Genomic DNA, 21,392 nt, shown 5'->3' on the forward strand with positions numbered 1-21,392 from the left:
CCACTGTCTTGGCCAGAGCAGGGATGGCTCCCTGGTGTGAGACAAGTCTGGACTATCTAACAGTATAATCTGCAGGTCACTCTGGAAAATAAGGGGCCAGAAGATGCCACACATCTTCCATGTGAGGTCAGATTTGAAACCAGTACCCTGTGTACTGCCACCCAGAGTCCCTAATCGAAGGTACCCAGGGCCCCAGGTCCATGTTACAACTATTTGACTAAAGAACAGCTTTATTGGTGACCTCATGGAGCCAAGGTCACTCCTGTGCAGTGTCAGCCTGCAAGGCCTCCTCTGGGCAGGAAAGCCAATCATAATTCATGGAAGTTCCTGACAAGAGGTCAGATCTCCATTCCTAATTATAAGAAAAATTCCAAATCTTGATTTCAGAGTCGAAAGATCAGAGGCTGGAATCCTGATGGGTATCAGTGCCCCTGCCTGTGGGGGCTCAGGAGGCCGGCTGAGTTGTTCAGCAACATTTGTGGGGCCGTGCAGACGAGGTAAGAGGCCAGGCGGCCACAGGAAAGTGCCCAAGACAAGTTCCCAGGAGGGTTCACACTTGGGCAGCATGTGGAATCTGGCCCTGAGATTGTACTTTGGGTCTGGGTTGCACTTTGGGTCCGATGGGGTCCATTGCCGAGCAGCCTGGGTAGCAGAGAACCTCGCCTACTGGCCCTCAGCATGCGAGGGCTCCATGGTCTGGGTTCAGTGGTGCTGCTACAGCCTGTCACGTCTTAGCTCCTCATTGCTGGGGTATCCCCTACATCCTGACAGGATACAGGTACCACATCACCACCCCTGAAGGGTTGATGATCACTGTGAAGACGGTTTCAGCCTGGAGGCCACTGATGACACCACCTGTGTAGACATCCTGGGCCTGCAATGGGAGGGATATAACAGTGCCATCATAAGAATGGCCATGCAGAGACCCCTCAGGGGACGTAGAAACCTGGAATTTGGCCTGTCTGTGCTGGATCTCCAGTATGCCCTACAGAAGTGGGAACGTGAATGTCCTATCACTTCTCCACTGGCACAGCCAAAAGATGCCCAGACACAGGCAGTGGTGAAAGCCCTCGCCCACAGAGAACCCAAGGACTGTGCCAGTGAGGGCTGACCAGTGAGGGGAGGAGCATGGCCTCAGTGGGTAATGGGACTCATTTATACACAGTAGTTCTGCATAGCTTGAAGATACCAGTGCAGAGAGCAGCACCAGCCATGGCCTTCAGTGCCTGCAGCTGCCACATGGGCACCTGCCACAGGACTCATGGCTTAGGGAGGCCATGTCTGAGTGAGGACCACCCTCAGCAACACCCTCCCAAGGGAAACAAAAGGCACTCACTACCTGCAGGGCACTCACCTCATATAACCTGGAGCTGGTGAAGTTGAGCTGGGCGAGGGAAGAGTGGAAGCGATAAGGCATATCTGTCCTGCGGCTGAAGAAGACTAAGGCGTAGGCATCATTGACCAGGGGCCGCAGGTACACTTCAATGTGGGATTTCAGCTGGGCACAGAAGATGGCTACTGGCTGGGGTTCCTGCTCAGGCAGGCCCTGAAGTTCCCTTCCTGGCCCTCCCTTGAGCCCTGGGTCCCTTCCATCCCACAGTTCCACGTCATGCAAAAGCTTGAAGGGGTGATACCACAGCCATCCAGTACCCCAACATATCTAACTACTTTTCTTCCTTCCCTGACTCAGCAGACGCTCCCCAACACTTCCTGTGTGCCAGACCCCATGCCAGGGCACAGAGGCAATGCTGCATGAGGTCCTGCCTCAGAGAGCTCATAGGATGACGGGCGGGACAGATGTGGACAGCTGCTGCACTAGAGTGGAGGGCACCGGCATGCAGGAATGACACACCCTGCCCTGAGCAGCCAGGAGCGTGAACCCCCATCTTCCAGAAGGTCCCCAGCCTGGCCGGGATTAGTTACCTCCACTGGGCCTCACCAGTTCTACAGGTGTGTAGATTTCTTTTTACTAGAGAGGAAGGATTTGTGCAAAGAGCACAAACTTTGGGGAAGCATTGTTGATATCAAGTCCTATTGTACTATTTACCAATTGTGAGGTCTTGGGCTAAAGTTACTTAGACTCTTCAAGTCTCAGTTTCCTCATTTGTAAAACAGGGAAGGAGTATCAGCCTTCTGAGAAAATGTATCTAGAATGCCCAGCACACAGTAGGTGATCAATAAGTAGAAGGCGCCAATACAAGTAATAGTCATATTCCTTGCTCAGACAACGCCTAAACACTGTAGGGAAGCCCCAGTTCTCTACCGGACATCACAGTTCTCTGCCAGACATCTTCTACTTCCAAACTGAGAGGCCTCACTGTTCCCTGTGCACTGTGTGGTGATGTCTCCCTTCCCCAAATCCCAGGAGCTGTCCAGCTCTGGCCCTGCTCTCACCTGAGCAAATGGGGGACAGCTGGAGTAGCTCCCAGTAGTCTTCAACTGCATGCAACCAGCCTTGCAGCCTTGTTCTCAGAGGAGCCTAGTCCCTCAGCCTCCCTTTCCTTCCCCCCACACCCAGTACCTTGAGAATTCTGTATCCCTGGATGCCTAAGGGGTCCTGGTTGATTTTGATCATGAGTGAATTCTGTAGAATGTCCATGTTCTGGGCGGAGATGGTGCGCAGGTCTGTAGACATGAAGAGGGGGGCCGCCAGCACTGTCCACAGGGCCATCTGGGCCTGGGCTTGCTCGAAACTGAGGCCGAAGTTCCCAATGAGCAGCTAGGAGCAGAGGAGAGGAGCAGTCAGCCCTGCCTTCTTCAGGGAAGAGGGCACTGGCACTCCCAAGCTTGTAGCTGAGGCAAGAGAAGACGGAAGTGGGAAGGACAGCCAGAGGTGGGAGCATGGTTTGGCAAACACTGTTCCCCAGCAGTATGGCCTCGGATGAGTCATGTCACTTTCCATTTGAGCCTCAGCTTGTTATTTCACAAAAATATGGGGGTGCTGGTCATGTCACAGGTTGTTCAGATGATCCAATGGGATCCTGCTGCCAAAAGCATTTGTAAACTGAAACATGCAAGTCAAGAAACACAGCCAGGGTGGCAGTGGTAGGAAACCAGAGCCAGAGCTGGACAGAGTCCCTGCTCCTGCCAGTAGCCACCACATGCCCTAACTGGACTGATGGGGACTCCTGACCCAGAACAACCAATCCAGATGGGACAACATTACTGCTCACATAACATTGTTACATACTTAGTGATACCAACTTAACTAAGCACCGTATATGTGCCAAGCTATGCCAAGCACTGTACAGGGTCACCCATTTCTCCCTCAAAACAACCCTGTATTAGGTAGCTACTACTATTCTCATTTTCCAATTGACAAAACTGAGACACAGAAAAAATTAAGTCACTTGCCCAAGGTACATGGCAGAGCTGGAGCTAGAACTCTAAGGCAGGCCAATTTCTGTTTCTCCAGGTGCCCCACCATCTGGCTGAATATTTGAATTATTATAATCATCACTGGAAGTAAATGCTTGACTAAGTGAAGAGGTAGCTATAAAACTATAACACAAATTGTAAAAATGTTTAAGTCACCAGGGCTATGAGTGAGGTGGGTACAAGAGGCCGATTCTGTCTGTGGAGGCTCTGCAGGAGGGTGACAGGGTACAGGCCATTGAAGAAGGGTCAGAGACAGCCTGGGCGAGGGCAGACTAGGGAGGGGATGGACAGACAGTGTGGGATATTCATGTTTTCACCCTGCAGAGGAATAATGTCTCACACGAGTCACTACTAACCAAGTTCTGAAGTTTTAAACATCAGAATTGCCTGGGAAGATTGCTAACAATGGGCATTCCCAAGCCCTCCCCCAACATTCTGATCTGAAAGGTGGGGGTAGGGCCCTGGGATCAGAATTATAAATAAGCTCCAAAGGAGTCTAATGCAGCTGGTTCAAGGACACATTTCAGAGACATTGATCTAGAACCTGGCAGTAAGCGACCACTTAGAGGGCACAGGGCGGTGGGGAGCAGGTCCATCATAGATGGTGGGCCATGGGACACCCCCCTCCATGTTGGTACCATGTCTGGATCATTCCAGTGTCCAGGGCCTGCCACTGGCTGCAGTACGTCCTGATGGTCCACAAACCAGTCCAGGATGGAGAGCACACTTCTCCAGGAGTCTTGGATATCATCATAGTTGCGCCAGAGGTTGCAGATTTCTGACAGCAGACTATAGTTCACCTGGATGTCAGGGGAGGCAGAGTCCAGCACCAGAGTCACACCCTGCTGCCTGGAGGCCTGCACAGGGGTTGGGGAGGTGCCGCAGGAGAGATAGAGGGTGGGGAAGAGAGAGAACGAGCCCTAGCTTGTTCAGGATGAGGAAGGCCTCGGAGAGAGGGGCCCTGCTCTGGGGCTCCATGGGTGCTGGTGCCAAAAGCCAAGCCAAGAGTACCGGCCCACGCTGGTATACCAACAACACCCCTGCTGCACATCCACCCTGTGTCCTCGCAGTGAGAGTCCCACCCTCTGCCAGCATTCTCTCTCAGGTCTGCAAGTTTGATCACACCCTTTCTAATGTCTTAGGTGCTGAGGGGCCCCTGGTGAGGTGCCCGCAAGGCCCTTCAGAGGCTCAGCCCCACCTACCTATCCTCACCAGCCTTCTGGATCTCCTAGCCCATTCAGTACAACCCAGATTCTGACCACTTGATGAGTGCGGTGTGTCTGCACATCACATATGGTTCCCAAGCCTTCAGCCCACCTAACAAGTGGCTCTTCTTTAAGACCCTAGGTTGGCTGAGGCCCCCTCTGGGGTAGTTAGGACCCTCTCTCTAGGCCTACAAATCAAGCACATGGGCAACTATGGTGAGAGAAGCCCTGACTGCACAGGAGGTGAGGAGGCCAGATGTGGGGAACACTGCCAGGTGGATGCACAGAATGGCTTACCTTGGGGGGGAGGCCCCCTTCGTAGGCTGGCCAGCTGCAGGAGAAGGCGATGGGGCGGCCTGTGGCATTCAGGGCAGCAGCCATCATGGGGTACCCTGGAGAAGTTCAGCCCCCACATTTCAGGACCAAAGAGGTGCAGGAAGCAGCATGGGGCCTCAACCGAAACCTTCTCCCACCAAATGTGAGGAAATAGGCCCAACAGAGGTGCTTCCCCCTGTACCCAATGTCACAAATGCTTCCTAGGTGGGGCATAGTACCAACCCATCTTTAGGGAGCCTGGGAGCCAAGATCCTCCAGCCCCTGGGTGAGGGGAATTGGAAAACACTACTTCCTAGGAGCCTTACAGACAGACAGAGGCTCAGCCAAGTGGACACTGGAGGACCTTCCACAGCCATCCCTCTCTGTCTACCTGATGGTCCCCAGCCAGCTGTGGGACTTACCTTTGGCCCGTTCCTCTGGGGTCGAGAAGCAGCCATCCAGCTTCAGCATGTCCACCTTCCACTCAGCGAAGGTTTGAGCATCCTGGACCACCCTGTCTAGCGTGGTGCCTGGGTAACCCATGCAGGTGAAGTTGCCTATGTCCTCATAGATGCCCAGCTTCAGGCCCAGGGAGTGAGCCTGTGGAGGGAGCCAAGGACACAGTGGGCTCAGGAAAGGACCCTCAAGGAACCGCCTCACAGGCACATCTGGCCAGGCCCCATTAGAACCTTCAATGGTGCCTCAGTACCCAAAGGAAAGGGCTCTGCCTGCTGGTCTGGCCTCTGCCAACTATGGTCCCCCCCCCGCCAACATACACACTCCCATGAGCTGTTTCTTGCCTCTAGGCCTTTGCTTCTGCCATCTCCTTTGTCTTAAATGCCATCTCTCTGTAATCAGCTCAAGAACTGCCTCCTCTTTGGAGAAACTTCCTGAAATCCCAGGCTGGATCAGATGCCCTTCCTGGCTCCCACCGACCACTGTGGGCCCAAACTAGCTGTTTATTTATGTTTCCCTCACCAGACTGAGTTCTCAAGCAGGGATTGTGGAAATGGAGCCCTAAGTAGGGTAAGATGGAAAGAGTGATCTGGCCCTGAGGCCACAGGGAAGGGTTGGGGTAGGGCTCACATAGTCAGCCAGGAAGGCAATGCCATTGGGGAAGCGCTTGCGATTAGGCACCAGGTAGCCTTTGGCATCACGTCCACCAATCCAGCAGTCATCGATGTTAAGGTATACATAGCCCAGGTCCCGCCATCCGTCCTGTGCCAGCCGGTCAGCCATCTCTATGAACAGCCGCTCACTGGCAAGAGGGGCAGGAGATGGAGCAACTTAGTGGCCCAGCATGTTCCTTATCCTTGGCACCTTCCTCAAAGCTTTTCAGATGCTCTGAGTGTGAATCCAGGCTATAAGAACCCTGGCCTTGCAGTCAGCTGCAGGCTAAGCCAGGTAACAATTGTAAAGACAACAGAGATTATGTCATGAGCCCTAAGCAGGGTGAGCTGAAACAAATGGCCTGGTCCCAGACCAAGGGGGCAAGACTGAGCCAAGGGAAGCACTGTGAGGTCTGGCCTGACCTTAATAGTTATCTCCTTTCAATTATCTCAGAGACTGGGTCAACTACAAGGTACCTGCCCCACAGGCCTGAAAGGCCCCACAGAGGCCCCAAGCATGTCACAAGGCTGTCAGATGTCCTAAAAGTCACCTCTGGCTGTAGTCTCTCTGGAATGGGGGGTTGGGGGGGGGGTGTCTGACCCTGTTCTCTTTTCTGGCTGACCCTCTCCTCCCTGCCCCCACTCTGCAGGGCTCTGGGCAAAGCTTGTCAGGTGGTGCTGACCTTACTCACCTGATGCAGTTCTTTGGGTCCTGATCACAGTCAATGTTGCAGCGGAAGCGTTCCCAGGACAGCCAGCCCATAGGTGGCTTCTGCAGGAGCCCATTCTCCAGCACCAGCACCTGGTCCACCAGGGCCAGCAAGAGCACTGTAGGAGGGTTGAGGGATGACTATGAGTGGCTCCCATAGCCCCGGCCCTCACCCGACCCCTCCACATGCTGCTCAGCCCTGCAGAGGCTTCCGGCCTGCACATTAGAGGAGCAACTCCTGGGTGTGAGGCAGAATTGGTTCTTCCTGCAACTGCTGGCTCCTGCATGCAGCGAGTGAGCAGATGGTGCCTGATGTAGATCAGTGTGTTTGAGGCACGGGTCCCCAGTTGCTGTTCAGTGCTAGAATTAGCAAAAACTAATAGCTGAGGTCATATCCTTTCTATCCCCAGACCAACTCCATCACACAGGACTTGACAGTACACTGTAGGCAGGCTCCAGGTCTCCTGAGTCCCATCCAGGATTTTTGCTTTCCACCACAGACCCCCAAGAGGTCTCAGAAGCACTAAAGAGGTCAGCCAGGTGGGACCTGCACCCAGCCAGCTCACCTGGGTGAGCCCTTTTCCTCTTGGGCTCAGTTTTCTTATCTGTAAAATGGACTTAATGTCCCGACTTTACAGGGTTGTTTTCAGCACATGTTGATATCAAGTAAGATAGGGCCTCTGCACTTTGGGGGAGACGGGATGAGAAAGAAAGAGACCTCTTTAGAGGGGAACTGATTTCTGCAGTGGGAAGCATTTCCTTCTCCTTTCCCTGCCTAGCTCCAAGAATAAGAGGAACATGTGTCCCCACATACCCACATCGGGGAGGCCCAGACACCAGAGGACTGGGCTTCCTTCAGGGAGCTCCCACCCTAAGCTGGTCACCTACCCTCCCAAAGCACCCCCTCCCCTGTAGGTTACCTGTCTTCCACAACATTGCTCTTCACGCAGCGTCTCAGGACCTGACCAGATCTGCTCTGCTTTTACCAGCTTTATAGGATGGGCTTTGGGAGCTAAGGAACGGTAGAAAAGCACTGGAGTCACTGCTGCCGGGCTAGCCCTGCGGCCTTCAACCCTGGGCGTGGATCCCCAAACCGCCCTCACTACCCCCACTCCCTCCCAGCCATCACGCCCCTTCTTCCTCCAGAAATACTAAACAACGCGTCTTGGACATCAGACCTCACCCCCTCTGCAGTGCTGGGCGCCCCGAGAGCCCAAGGGTGGCCCTCCCTCCGGGCAGGGGCCAAAGAGACGCAGCCCCGGCTCCAGGACGCCCAGGAAGAGAGGAGAAACCAGGCCGAGACGAGGCTCTGGACTCCTACCGGGTCTGGGTTGCCGCCTCTGGCCGCCAAAGGCAGCAGGCCAAGCGAGGGGACCCCCACTCCCACCCCCACCCCAGAGAGCCGGGGCCGCGGCGCTCACCTGCCGACCTCCTCGGAGCCGCCGCCGCTCCAGCCTCCAGAGCCGCGAAGCCCCGCGGCCACAGGATTCTCCTACCTCGTTCCAGGGGGCGGGGCCTGGCGGCGGTCAGCCTTTCCTGTTGGAGCCTATCAGAGCCCCTCCAGGAACTCCGTGCCCCGCCCCCGTGGGCCCTGCGCCTTACGCACCTCCCAGAGCCCCGCCCCCTGTGGGCCCTGCTCCCGCCGCACCTCCCAGAGCCCCGCCCCCTGTGGGCCCTGCTCCCGCCGCACCTCCCAGAGTCCGGTCCCCTGTAGGCCCAGCGTCCGCCGCACCTCCCAGAGTCCCGCCCCCCGTGGGCCCATTGCCTTCCGCGCCTCCCAGAGTCCCGCCCCCTGTGGGCCCAGCGCCCTCCTCACCATCCCAGAGTCCCGCCCCCTGTGGGCCCAGCGCCCGCCGCACCTCCCAGAGTCCCGTCCCCTGTAGGCCCAGCGCCCTCCGCACCTCCCAGAGCCCCGCCCCCTGTGGGCCCAGCGCCCTCCTCACCATCCCAGAGTCCCGCCCCCTGTGGGCCCAGCGCCCGCCGCACCTCCCAGAGCCCCGCCCCCTGTGGGCTCCCTCTGGCGCAGGGGGTTAGGAATCCGCCCGGTTGCCCGTCCTGGCTCCCCGAGGTAGACCTTTCTCCTCTGCGGGGTCCCTGTGGGCCAGGAGAGTGCCTGGCATGTTGCAGGCGTGCAGTAAATAGCTGTGGCGCGGATACCTGCGAAGGGCTTTGCTAAGAGGAAACGAAAGGGTGCCCTGAAGCCTGGTCAGTAGGAAGCCACTCAAAACCGGTAGCGGAAGATGAGCAGGCTTGGGGGCGGGGACCCAGCCAGGTGGAGGGCACGGCTCTTGCCAAGCCAGGAGGCTCTCCTTTCCTACCCGACACTGTGGCCGCCTGTTGTTATGCTAGCCCAAGCACTCTGCATATTTGTTCCCAATTCCATTCATCAAAATTGTGTTGACCAACTAATAGGGCCAAACAGTTCATTCTTGGCACCATCACTTGGTCACCGGCATCTCAAACATAACTGGCCCCAAGTCGAACACCTGCCACCTTCCATATCTCAGGTAATGGCAACTGTCCTTCTAGGTGCTCAAGTCAAAACCTTGGAGACCTCCTTGCCTCCTGTTTTCCTCACTCCCCACATTGTCTCTGGGCAAAGCCTGTGTTCTCTACCTTCAGAACGCATTCTGAACCTGGACACCTCCCTTAACCTGCTCTATATTTTCCAGCCCCGTCATATCTTGCCTGGATTAGTGCAGCAGCTTACATTTCAACCACATTTATTCTCTCCACAGCAGCCCGACTAGTCCTTTAAAACAGATCACTCAAGACCCTGTGATGTCTGTTCATCTCAATCTGGAGTAACAGCCCTCACAGATTTACAAAGCACCACCCACACATTCTGACCCCATCTCCTACTGCTCTTCCCCTAGGCCACCACCGGGCCCAGCCACACTGGCCTCCTTGCAGTTCCTCAAACACAACAGACCTCAGAGCCATTGCACTAGCTGTTCCCTCTGCCTGCAATGCTCTTCCTCCAGATACTGGCATGACTGGCTCCATCACTTCCTTCAAGCATTTCTCAGATGTCACCTTCTCAATGAAGCCTACCCGGATTATCCTATCTAAAATTCAACCTCCCCTCTCCCACAATTCCCAATCTCCCTTACCTTGCTCTATATTTTCCACACCGTGTACTATCTTCTAACACTTTTACATATTATGGTTTATATTAATAATTGAATAAAATTTAGGGAGACAGATAATACACAGGAAATAAAAGCATGAGTGTAGGCAAGTTTTCTATAGTGGTTAGTGCTATAATGAACATACAACCCAGGGATGTGAGAGACTTGAGGGCAGGTGAAAGGGTTCAGAACAGGCCTCCCTAACATATGCTACTTTGGCATGTGGGTTATTTTGAGCTGAAGGCAACGCAAACCCTGCAGGCTCAGGAGAAACTTCTGTGCCCCCACAACTACCTAGAAGAATAAATTAGGGGCCTTGCCCATGATAACAGTTATTACCAGAGATAATGTTTTATGGCCTATGTATATGGCAGGGCAAATATTGAATTACCAAACATCTGCTCTTTTTTTTTTTTTTTTCCATCCTCACATGAGGATATTTTTTCCATTGCTTTTCAGAGAGAGTGGAAGGGAGAGAGAGACAGACACATTGATGCAAGAGAGACACACTGATTGGTTGCCTCCTGCACGTTCCTTTACTGGGGCCAGGGATCAAGCCTGCAACTGAGCTACGTGCCCTTGGCAGGGAATCAACCTGGGACCCTTTAGTCCTCTGGCCGACACGCTAACCACTCAGCCAAACTGGCCAGGGCAATCTGTGAATTCTTATCGATCTCCTCCCCTCTGAAGCCCCAGGCCTCTGACCACATTCCTTAGCTCAGAATGTCATATGTACCTTATTTTACTTTCCTGTCTCTGAACCTCTGTGTATGTGGGGTCTCTGAATCTCTCATGAATGTGGGGTTCCTGTACTTATGAATGTAATAAAGTTTGGTTATTTCCTCTTGTTAATCTTTCTCATGTTGATTTCATTATTTGACCAGCAGAAAGAACCTCGAAGGGTAGAGGAATGTTTCTTCCTCCCCCACACAGACTTCTTTACGTGTATAGTCAAGGAGGAGACATTTGAGCTGTGACCTAATTGATATGGAGTCCTGAAGAGTTAGAGCTGAGGGGTACGGGTGAGAGGGAAGAGCATTCTGGGCTGCAGGAACTGCAAGGGGAAAAGCTCTGAGGTGGGAACCAACAAGTTCACAGACACATGGTTTGAGCTCACTGGCTTCCCGGGCCATAGGGAAACCCCAGCCTCCTTCGTTTGGGGTGGGGGTTGGGGGGCACGGGGAGGGCAGCTAACGTTATACTCAGAGACTGATTCTGTCTTTGCCAACAATTTATTTAGCACAGGTTCATCGTGGGAATTATAATAATTTCACAAGCCAATAGCATATCTCTTAATAAACCATACTCCAAACAAATGACAGATGAATCACACTGTTGTTCCAGGCAAGGGGAGGTGAGGAATAATGTCCAAATTTAATATAAGGCGTCCCTTTTGACATGAGGAAGCACTCTGGAGAGCCAGCCAGCCACCAAAAAGCTGATTGCCAGCTGCCTGAGCAGAAGCACAAGCGCCCGGTTGCCGGAGCGCCGTTGCTAGGGAACCAGGAGGCCGGCTTAGCCCGAGGGCGGAGCTGCTGCGGGACGGTCGCTCCTGCGGCCACCGCGAGGCGTCCCGCCACAGCCCCACCCCCCTCCGAGAGTCACCGCGGCCACGTCTCCAGGGTCTCGGGAGAGTTTCTAAGTTACGGAAGCGTCGCCCTGCGCAAACCGAAACCCTCAGATAGTCCTCGCACGCTCAGTATCTGTAGCGAACGGCCCCTTGTCAGAGTCGCTTCTCCGCCGGTTCTTAATGATAAGCCCCCCGCTGACCGCTTATCAGCAACAGAAGCGGAACGGTGACATCCTGGCACCGCTGACTTCAGACTTATATCAAAGCAACTTTTTTTTTGGGGGGGGGGTCACAAACAAGTGGCTTAAAACAACTTCACTTGAGTCATAAGCGAGTGGATGTGAACTCGTATTAAGCTAACACACAGCACAGGCCTACCCAGGGCTGGGCCGGGCCCAGGCAGAGCCTCGGGGTGGCGGGGGGGTTGCAGGCCACTGGGAGTGGCACAAGCAGCAATGGGTAGCTCCGGAAGCAGAGATCTGGCCACTTCAGGGTCCCAGTGGCGTGGCCTGGAAGCGCGGCCGGGGCCTTGCAGACTGAGTAGGAGCCCGCCCAGAGGAGGCGGCCGCGGCGAGGCCACCCGGGCTGCGCTGGGCAGAGAAGTGGGCGGGGCGGGGAGAGGGGGATGGAGCGGGTTAGAGAAGGACTGCGGGCCCTCGGGGCCGGGGCGACGGGGGGGAGGTGAGGGGTGGGGAAGTCTGGGGCGGGCGCCCTGCCCGCGGTGGGGCCCTGGGTGTGAGGCCGCGGTCGCTGCAGCTTCGGGGCTCAGTGTCCTTCCCGTGAGGATCGAGGGGCATCTGGTGAGTCCTGGACGGGAAGGGTGGGAGCGGCAGCTCGCGCCGCCCAGGCGGGGTCTCCGGGCTCCCGCAGCCAAGCTCGCCACCCCGCGGGAACGCGGGGTCTGGAGACGGGATCGCCCGGGCGCGGCCGCACCCAGCCGGCCCGCCACCCTCCAGGGTTAGGGGGCGCGCTCGGCGGCGCTGGCTCCGGGAGGAGGCGGCCCCCGGGAAGGCGTGGCCCGCGGGGACGTGGCGGGACAGCCCCTTTGCGGGGACCGGGAAACCGAGCGGGCAGCGGTGCCCGGGATAAGGAGTTCCCAGGGAGGCCGCCCCCGTGCCAGGGCCCCACCACCGGCCGGTCGGTGCGCTGCCCCAGCCCCCCGCTCCTCCGACGAAAGAACCCGGAAAATGCGGTGCGGCGGCCTCCCGCCGAGCGCGCAGTCCCGGCCTTGCAACCCTGGGTTTTAGGGGGCGCACCCGTCTGCAGGCGCGCGGCGGGGGAGGGGGGAAGACCCGTGGGTGCCTGACCCCTCCCTGCGCCCGGTGCTGGCCCAGGGCCGAGGCGCGGCCACTCCTCCAGCACACCTCTGTGATCTCCGGCTCCTCCGCCCACCCCCTCCTAGAACCAACCCCATCCCAAGACCCTGTTTCTTTCTTTCACAGCCCTTATCATGACCGGTCCTTAGGTTATTCAGTATTAGATTATTTTTAATTCATACACTATTGTTTATTTTTGTCTGTTTGTTTACAGTGTCTCTTCCCTGCTGGAATGTAGGCTTCTGGAGAGAGGGCCTTTGTTTTCCCCACTGTTTTATTCTGTTACTTCCAACAAATACTTCTCCAGGGCATTGGGATTACCCCTGGAGCCAAGCCAAGTCACTGTCTAGACATTCTGGGGCTGGGGACAGCATTGTAAACACAAGGGAGATCTTTGAGGGATGGAGGAAATGAAAATGAGGGGCTGTGGTTGGGTCATCTTGGATCAGACCACGTTGATGGTCAGCAGCAGCTTAGAAAATGTGATCAAGGCAGGCCTCTCAGATTAGGTCATTTAAATTAAAGCCCACAGATAAACTATGTGACAAGTGCTAGAAGGGAAAAGCTATGAGGGCACTTAACTCTGACCTAGCCTCAGAGGGCAAGGAGCTGAGGTCTGAATAGTGAAGGTCAAGGCAATAGGACCACAGTCTCTGGAACTGCTCCCAGGAGCCTGGCCTGGGTAGGTGGGTTGGTAGGGGATTATCAGGGGCCTGGGAAGGCTTCTTGGAGGAGATGGTGGTTTCACTGGGCCCCAAAGTTTAGAGTTTTCATCTTTAGGATAGGTTGACTGGGTTTGAGAATTATTTTGCAGGTACACTGGAAATCACGTGGTCAAGTGGTTGTGCCTTGTGGCCAGACAAGAGAGGCCCCTGCCTCCACCTATGAAGCTCTGCTGGTAAGTGGGTCATTGCTAAGACTTGCCCCCAGAAGGTGTGAGGGAATGAGGAGCCCAAGCTCTTCTACTGGCCGCGTCACTGTGCAGTTCACCATCACTGCTCCCGGCCTCAGTTTTCCATGAGTCAGGAGGGTCATGCCCTGGAGGTTTGACCTCAGGGTTGACACTAAGGGGCCCCTAGATTAGTGGATGGTAGAAGCACAATGGCTTCTATGGACTTGGTATCCATTTCAGCTCAGCTGGGTCTGTTCCTTTGAATTTTAAAAAGCTGTGTCAAAACCCTTGTCATACCTCCTGATCTGATACAATCACATTATCTTTTCTCTGAGTCCTCTGATGTGCAGTGTTTTTCATGACCCTCACAATAACTCTTTGAGATAAAGGCAGGGGATACTAGCTCATTTCACAGATGAAGCCACTATGAGCCTCAAGGCACACAGCAAGGGCTGGGGCCCAAGTCTCTTCCAGAGCCAGCAATCTTTTCCCCACAGGGACATAGGGGCTGTCTCCCTCTCTGACTCTCGGCCACCTCTCTTGCCTCACAGTTCTTAAGGGAGCCATGAAGTTGAATGAGAGAAGTGTGACCCACTATGCACTGAGCAACTCCCCAGCAGACCACATGGGCTTCCTGCGCACTTGGGGGGGCCCAGGGACTCCACCCACCCCCAGTGGCACTGGCCGAAGGTGCTGGTTTGTCCTCAAGGGCAACCTACTGTTCTCCTTTGAGAGTCGAGAAGGCCGGGCCCCTCTGGGGCTGGTGGTGCTGGAGGGCTGCACAGTGGAATTGGCCGAGGCCCCCGTGCCTGAGGAGTTTGCCTTCACCATCTGCTTCAACGCGCCCGGTGTGCGACCATACCTGCTTGCAGCTGATGGACCGGCATCCCAGGAGGCCTGGGTGAAGGCGCTGTCCCGGGCAAGCTTTGGCTACATGCGCCTGGTGGTGCGTGAGCTGGAGAATCAGTTGCGTGATGCCCGCCAGAGCCTGGCCTTGCATCGCCATTCATCCTGGAAGGACAGTAAAAGCCGCTGTAAGACCCAGGCTCCAGACCAGTTGTCTCGGGGCCTAGAGAATGGCCACTCCTCCAGTGATTGCAGCTCTATGGGCTTAGTGGAAGTAGTGGGCAGCAGGCCAGCAGGGCGGAGCTTGGTGGAATGTGAGTTGCAGGGCCCTGCCAGTCTCCTCCTAGGCAGGGGCCAGAGCCCCGTGTCCCCTGAGACCTCTTGCTTCTCTACCCTGCACGATTGGTTCGGCCAGGAGATCCTGGAGCTGAGGCGGGGGTGGCTGCAGAGGGCCCAGGGGAGCCAGCCAAAATGTGAGGAACAGGATAGGCCCTGAACCTGGGCGCTTTGGGTTCTGCCCTTGTCCTGCTGGTCAGGACACCAGGGCCAATTCTTTTTTTAGTTTGATGTTTACTCATTTCCAAAGTTGCTTTTTAAAATTTCTTTTTATTTTTATTAGCATTTTTTTAATCCTCACCCGAGGATATTTTTTCCATTGCTTTTCGGAGAAAATGGAAGTGAGAGAGAAACATCGATGTGAGAGAGACCCATCAATTGGTTGCCTCCCGCACAGATCGAGCCTGCAACCGAGGTACACACCTTTGGCTGGAATCAAACCCAGGACCCTTCAGTCCATGGACCAGCACTCTAACCACTGAGCCAAACTGGCTAGGGCCAATGTTGTTTTTTTGAGGGGAGTTCTCCAGGTTCCAGATCCACCCCCATGCTTAGAGAGGACTGAGGAATCATTACTTGTAACCCCTTTATTTCCTGAGGCCCAGAGAGCAAAGGTGGCTTGTTCAGCAGTCACAGGGTGAGCCTGAGTCTCCCGACACTATGCTGCACTGCCCCTCTCTTAGGGGTATTCATGAAATGGAGAAAGTAGGGAATATTATATGCCTACAGGCCACCTTGCCTTTTACCTACATGCCAGACTCACCCACAATTTCCAACATGGGGAGTTTTGGGTACATTTAAAAACCAGAAGTTGGCTGCAGTGTTGGTTTCAGACTGACAGTATCAGAGAAAGTGGATTTATTACATCATGGGGGTTTTGGGGGCACAGCTCTTCCTGAATGATGGGAAGATTGGGTATGTGACCGCCATCCACAGTCTGGGAAGGGCTCTTTGCTGGGAGAGGGCCTTCAACCAATACAGAGGGACTTATTCTGCTCAGCAAGTGTTGGCACCCCCTCTCTCCGGGTCTCCCTGTCCATCCTGGCAACAGATGGTGCCGGACATTAACCCAGGAGGACCGGTAGCTTTTATGTCAGCAGAAATCCTTACTGCTTTTGGTACGCAGCTGCCAGCTCCTGGAGCTGCCAAGTGGGAAGCTAAAGAAGAAGTGGGCAAGTCGTGTGGCTCCCCAGGGAAAGCCCATTAGTGTTGGTTCTCACTCCTGGGCGTTCTAGGAGCTTGGGCACAGACTTGCTGGTACCTTGTGATAAATCCTCTCCTGCCTGGGCTCCCAAAGAGGTGTTCCTGCTCCTGAAGCCACCTGGGAACTTCACCGTCCTGTTTGTATGTACCTGCCAAGACCCTCTCATTGCTACTCCAGGCGTTTTCTTTTTCGATTGTTCTGGGCGGCAAAGTGGCTGGCTCTCTGGAGCCAGAGGCCAGACTAGCCTGAGGTCCTATGGGCATGGTGGCAGTGGCTAGATGGAAGGTGCAGAGCCACACAATCTCCCCTTAGCCTCTCTCCCCCTTACTGGGGCCTCGGGCAGCCTGACCAAGGCCCAGCGAGGCCAGGGGGCTGAAATGCGGGGCCAGGGTCCACGACCGGTTCCTGCCCTGCTTGTTTCCAAAGAAGAGGGGCCGCCTTCCCAGCCCTATACCGAAGCTCCACAGCCCACTGCGCCTTGTTTTCTATTTTATACAGACACTCCAGGCTTTTATCTTACTGTTACAGTATTTTTTGTACAATTAAAACACTGAGTTTTGTATTACTCATTCCGGTTACTCAAGTTTATTTCAACAATCACCTGAGGGCTGCTCGGCCAAGCTCTGGTTGTCCTGGGTGGGAAAAGTGAAAAAATCTGAAGGCTTCCCCCGTCCGACCCTACTTCACCGCCCGCCTACCGGGCCTGGAATGAGGGGAAACTGGGGCCTCGGCGCCGTCCCCGTGACGTCACGACGTCGGGCGGGCCCGCGACTAATGCCTTCCCCCCCGCGGCAACAAGAACTAGCGCACTGCGCGAGGCCTCTCGTCTTCTGAAAGCCTCGCGAGGCTTGGGGCAGCGTTCTCTCAGAGGGCGTTGCTGGGCCGGGCGCTGCGGTCCGGGTGCCGGGGATGGCGTCCAGGGCGGCTCGCTGGCTGGTATTGGCACCCGTCCGATCCGGGGCTCTCCGGAACGGACTGAGCTTGGAGAAAGATGGAGCTATCTGCGCCGGATGGGGCGGCTCAGGTCGGAGCCTGGTACCGTCGAGGTCAGTCATCGTTACTCGCAGCGGCGCCATTTTGCCCAAGCCGGTGAAAGTGAGTGTCTGCCTGGAGGCGGGGCAAAGGTGCCGAGGCCAATCGTGGTGGGGAGTGTGTGCGGGTCGACTTTGATTGATAGGAGCAATGGCCAATCATACGACCGCCTTAGACCGGAAGATGGATCAAGTTTTGCGCTAATTTTGACAGGTGGGAGGTGGTCGGGGTAGGTCCGGGTGTTGAGCTGGGTGTATAGAGACCGAAGATCAAGAACTGAGAAACACGGCATTTTCCGCTAGCTTATCGTGAGGAGCGCGGTGACTAGATCTATCTCCGGAGCCATAAGACTCGGCTTTATGAGTCCGATACAGACAAGTCATGTAACCTATCTGCCCTGTTTACCGCAGAGAGTTGATGGGATCAAATAATGAATTATGAAAGGACTTTGTAAATGAACTGTACGTGGGACGGGCCTTATCTTTTTTATGAATTTTGACCTAGTACTTAAGTTTTGTGATTTGCAGTCCTGAGAGATGTGCGGGGGGATTATTACAGTGTTTTTCCAAATGAAGGGCGGCGGGGTGCGGGGGAGAGAATGGTGTCCAAAGCAAGCAGCCGAGTTTGGTCCTGGAATCCAGGTTTCCTGCTAGTACAGCTCCCACCAGGTTTTCCACCACTGAATGCTTCCCCATACCCTTAGTACCATGGGCGTTTCACGTACCCTTAGTACCATGGGCGTTTCCTAAGTAAAATGTGAACAGTCCCTTCTACCAAACAAGTTTGCTTTTTGACTCCAGGACTGTGGGGAAGTTACAAAACAAAAATCCTTAAAAGCAAAGCTGGCTTATGCTAGTTCACACAGACAGGTGAGTTCAGGGCTGTTTCATAGCAAGACGCAGAAAGGTGCAGGGTCCATGCTGGGGAAGAGATACCTTATAAAAAAGGCATAGCTGAAAAATCTTCTTTTGAAACTCCATGGGAAAATACAGGAGGAAATGTTGAGATTTTATGAAATACCTCTGTCCATTTAAAAAGCTAGTCTTTCAGAAAAAATAAAATAAAATAAAAATAAAAAGCTAGTCTTTCAGTGTAAAGACATGCTCACTTTTCAAAACACACCTGTTTCAAAATTTTAACGTGGTGAAATCAGATTTCTCAGGCACCAGGAAACCTGTTACTTCAAGAACTCTATAGAATATCCTTTCACTTCACTATACATCTTTGTGTAATCCATTTTCATGTATTTACTGTCTTCAAGTAGAGCTGAACTTTTTTTTTTTTTTAATATATCTTTATTGATTTCAGAGAGAGGAAGGGAGAGGGAGAGAGAGAGAAAAACATCAATGATGAGAGAGTCATTGATTGGCTGCCTCCTGCACGGCCCTGACTGGGGATCGAGCCTGCAACCCGGGCATGTGCTCTGACCAGGCTGGGAATCCAACTGAGATCTCCTGGATCCTGGGCCAATGCTCAACCGCTGAGCCACGCCCGGCAGGGCAGTAGAGCTGAACTTTATTTTCTTAGTACTTTCTCACCTGTTTATGGGTATCTGCAGTTAATTGCCAGGTTGTGCCCCAATTTTTATTTTATTTTTTAATCCTCACCCAAGGGTATGCTTATTGATTTTAGATAGAGGGGGAGAGAGAGAAAGAAAACCAATGTGAGAGAACTTTGATTGGTTGCCTTCCATACGTGCCCCCCTGGGGATCAAACCCAAAACCTAAGTATATGCCTTGACCTGGAATCAAACTCGTAACCTTTCGGTATACGGACGATGCTTCAACCAACCGAGTCACACCAGCCAGGGCATGTACTCCAATTTTTAGATGTACCTTTTCTTTCCAGTATCCACTTTGATGGCCATAAAATCACTGTATATCTCCTTCCAATTATTTTTTGCTCTGTATTTTCCCAAGGACTTTTAAAGTCAAGTTGCTTAGGACAGGTCTGGGGTCCATAAGAGGGAATGACCCTGAGAGGGCCAGGCCTTCTAGTCATGCCACAGTGGGCCCTGGAGTTCACAGCCACCACTCTGACTCTCTGCAGATGTCCTTTGGCCTTCTCCGTGTGTTCTCCATTGTGATCCCCTTTCTCTATGTCGGGACGCTCATTAGCAAGAATTTTGCCGCTCTACTTGAGGAGCATGACATTTTTGTCCCAGAGGATGATGATGATGATGACTAACAGGTAAGACTTGCTATTGGCCTGCATGGACCAGGAGCAGGAAGGGGTGGAGTTGGAACTGATGTAGTTTGGCCTGGTGACAAGCAGCATCTGGACACTCGAAGCAGAAGTGCAGACCTTTAATGGATGACTCACTTGGTGGCTAATGTTTTTTTTCTCTATGTTGGATGAGGGAAACTCTTATTGACTTACAAATTCACTGTGGTCTCTTCCAATTAGGTTGGACCCCAGCCAGCCTTGTCATTTGCCATTCATTTACTTATTATCCTCACTCAAGGATATGTTTTTCATTTTTAGAGAGAGAAGGGAGAGAGAAACATTGATTGGTTGCCTCCTGTATACACCCCTACTGGGGATTGAACCACAGCCTAGGTATGTGCCCTGACTGGAATCAAACCTGCAATCTTTTGGTGAACAGGACGACACTCCAACCAACTTAGCCACTGGCCAGGGCTCATTTGCCCTTTATGTACCCTCATCCTCCACCCCAAAATTTCCTTGATAATTTAATATGCCTTACACACCCATCACAAACAGCTTCATTTCAGTGCTTCACATTGAAATTTAGAGTCTCACCATGGACAGCTGTGGTTACCAAGCTCTGTACCAGTACAGCCTGTACATGGGCACCACAGCCTGGTCACCACAGCTCACAAACCTTTCCCCCAGTACCTGTCCTGTTCAGCTTCCTTGTGTTGACTTCTGGTGCTCTGATATGTGCTTTGTGGCTGCATTACTGTCAGAGATAAGGACACTCGTGATTCTTTAGTCTGGCATTCAAGGCTTGCCATGCTCTGGTCACACTTGTTACTCTAGCCTCATCTTCCATATCCCAACCACATACCTATCCCTGGTTTTCGCCATTTCTTGAATTACCCCTGCTCTTACTCCCGAGCATTGGCTCATTGTTCCTCCCAGTTGGAAGGCTGTGTCCCACTGCTCTATTTCCACCAATTCTTCATTGTCTTTGATAAGGTCTTCGCACATTCTTCCATTTTTAAGTGACTGCTCCTTCCTCTGACTGGCCAGTACCTCTCTGTTGACACTCAATACTATGTGCTTAAACACATACACCACACCCTCCAAACTCTGCTAGACTATGAGCTTCTTGCTGGCAGGGAACATGATTTTTATACCTTTGGGGCCCCAGTGCCTGGTCTGTGGTGAATGTTTAATAAGTGTATAAATGAATAATCAGATTTACTCAAAACTGCCTCTATCCTGTTTGGTGGAACCACTCTGTGGATTTCTCTTTCAGTATGTGGGTAAAGGGCTGCTCTGCTGCCCAATTCACTGCTGCTTCCCTTTCTTACAGGTCAAAAGAGAAAGCCCTAACTGAATCAAGAAATGGTGATGCTTACAGCCTCTCCTCCTTGCCTGTCAGAAGGGCCTAGGGAAAGCCCTGAGCCTCCCAACTCCAGTGAAGCCTCCTGCATGGTCCATGACCACCGCCCACTATCCCAGGCTCTGGGAGGCTCCCTGAGATGTGCTGTCCACTGAGCATGATCAGATGATGAATAAACATGAAAGACATCAGCTGTGTGTGACTGAGTGATGGCTGGAGTTTCTTCAGTCTGAGTAGGCTCTAGCTGTTGCAGTTTCTTGTCTCTGCTATTTGTTCTCTACTAGGTCTTTGATTTACAACCAAGGATCTCCAGGCTGCTATGGATCAATTATTATGAGGGCCTGGGACCTATTTTCATTATTTACAGAAGCCCAACAGAAACTTTGTTTTCCCTCCGTAGAGCTGCACAAGCTAACTAGACCCTCAAGCTTTTTTTGTGTTGAGTTACACTGGCTCCTATGCCAATCAATCATAGGAGCTTTGGTTGTTTAAAACTAACTTGAAAAATATTAAAATGATTCTTTCAAAATGTGGGTTTCTTAGATGAAAAAATAAAGGGGTTGTTGATGCTGAAGAACTTGGGAATTCTAAGGGTGACTATATATTGAATCCCTTTCTCCAGCATTTAGACCATCCAGGGAAGAAATGAAAAGACTGCCATTGAAAGCAGAAATCAGTTCTTTAACCCGGATCAACATTTATTCTGTCACTCCAAAGCTACACCTGTTAAACCAAACAATTGGAATATTTCTGTTCTCCATATGTGCATTGAACATCTGTGTCCCTAGCAGGGAGCCTAATTGAGCAGGAAGTTAAT

The 21,392-nt window shown here is 53.3% G+C and overlaps 3 protein-coding genes across 5 annotated transcripts; 2 read left to right on the forward strand and 1 right to left on the reverse strand.

The window, feature by feature from the left end:
* Nucleotides 1-198: 198 nt before the first annotated feature.
* Nucleotides 199-8,948, reverse strand: NAGA (alpha-N-acetylgalactosaminidase). Of its 3 annotated transcripts, XM_081128515.1 has the most exons (11): nt 8,874-8,948; nt 8,138-8,232; nt 7,637-7,728; nt 6,700-6,835; nt 5,985-6,156; nt 5,321-5,498; nt 4,881-4,975; nt 4,017-4,178; nt 2,522-2,719; nt 1,355-1,498; nt 199-874 (listed from the first exon to the last, which is right to left on the reverse strand). In XM_081128515.1, the coding sequence occupies exons 3-11, from the start codon at nt 7,650-7,652 to the stop codon at nt 758-760; spliced, it is 1,218 nt and encodes a 405-aa protein (XP_080984641.1). In that variant the 5' UTR covers nt 7,653-7,728; nt 8,138-8,232; nt 8,874-8,948; the 3' UTR covers nt 199-757. The 3 variants fall into 3 exon arrangements, with proteins under 3 accessions (XP_080984641.1, XP_080984642.1, XP_080984643.1); XM_081128516.1 differs by lacking the exon at nt 8,138-8,232 and having other exon boundaries at nt 215-874; nt 8,874-8,945; XM_081128517.1 differs by lacking the exons at nt 7,637-7,728; nt 8,874-8,948 and having other exon boundaries at nt 215-874; nt 8,138-8,203.
* Nucleotides 8,949-12,025: 3,077 nt separating this feature from the next.
* PHETA2 (PH domain containing endocytic trafficking adaptor 2) lies at nt 12,026-16,579 on the forward strand. Its single transcript, XM_081128289.1, has 3 exons — nt 12,026-12,217; nt 13,548-13,631; nt 14,177-16,579. The coding sequence occupies exon 3, from the start codon at nt 14,191-14,193 to the stop codon at nt 14,965-14,967; it is 777 nt and encodes a 258-aa protein (XP_080984415.1). The 5' UTR covers nt 12,026-12,217; nt 13,548-13,631; nt 14,177-14,190; the 3' UTR covers nt 14,968-16,579.
* A 210-nt stretch (nt 16,580-16,789) lies between these two features.
* SMDT1 (single-pass membrane protein with aspartate rich tail 1) lies at nt 16,790-20,772 on the forward strand. The gene is made up of 3 exons (XM_081128291.1): nt 16,790-17,106; nt 19,093-19,233; nt 20,546-20,772. The coding sequence occupies exons 1-2, from the start codon at nt 16,921-16,923 to the stop codon at nt 19,228-19,230; spliced, it is 324 nt and encodes a 107-aa protein (XP_080984417.1). The 5' UTR covers nt 16,790-16,920; the 3' UTR covers nt 19,231-19,233; nt 20,546-20,772.
* Nucleotides 20,773-21,392: the final 620 nt, after the last annotated feature.

Source organism: Miniopterus schreibersii (genome assembly GCF_964146895.1).
Source record: "Miniopterus schreibersii genome assembly, chromosome: 2".
Classification (NCBI taxonomy): domain Eukaryota; kingdom Metazoa; phylum Chordata; class Mammalia; order Chiroptera; family Miniopteridae; genus Miniopterus; species Miniopterus schreibersii.

Coding starts and splice junctions, on each gene's coding strand:
- NAGA (XM_081128515.1), bottom strand. Junction 6,157..6,699: donor GACCCAAAGAACTGCATCAG/GTGAGTAAGGTC, acceptor CCCTCTTGCCAG/TGAGCGGCTGTTCATAGAGA. Junction 4,976..5,320: donor CCCAGAGGAACGGGCCAAAG/GTAAGTCCCACA, acceptor GAACTTCTCCAG/GGTACCCCATGATGGCTGCT.
- PHETA2 (XM_081128289.1), top strand. CDS start 14,191: ATGAAGTTGAATGAGAGAAGTGTGACCCACTATGCACTGAGCAACTCC.
- SMDT1 (XM_081128291.1), top strand. CDS start 16,921: ATGGCGTCCAGGGCGGCTCGCTGGCTGGTATTGGCACCCGTCCGATCC. Junction 17,107..19,092: donor TTTTGCCCAAGCCGGTGAAA/GTGAGTGTCTGC, acceptor GACTCTCTGCAG/ATGTCCTTTGGCCTTCTCCG.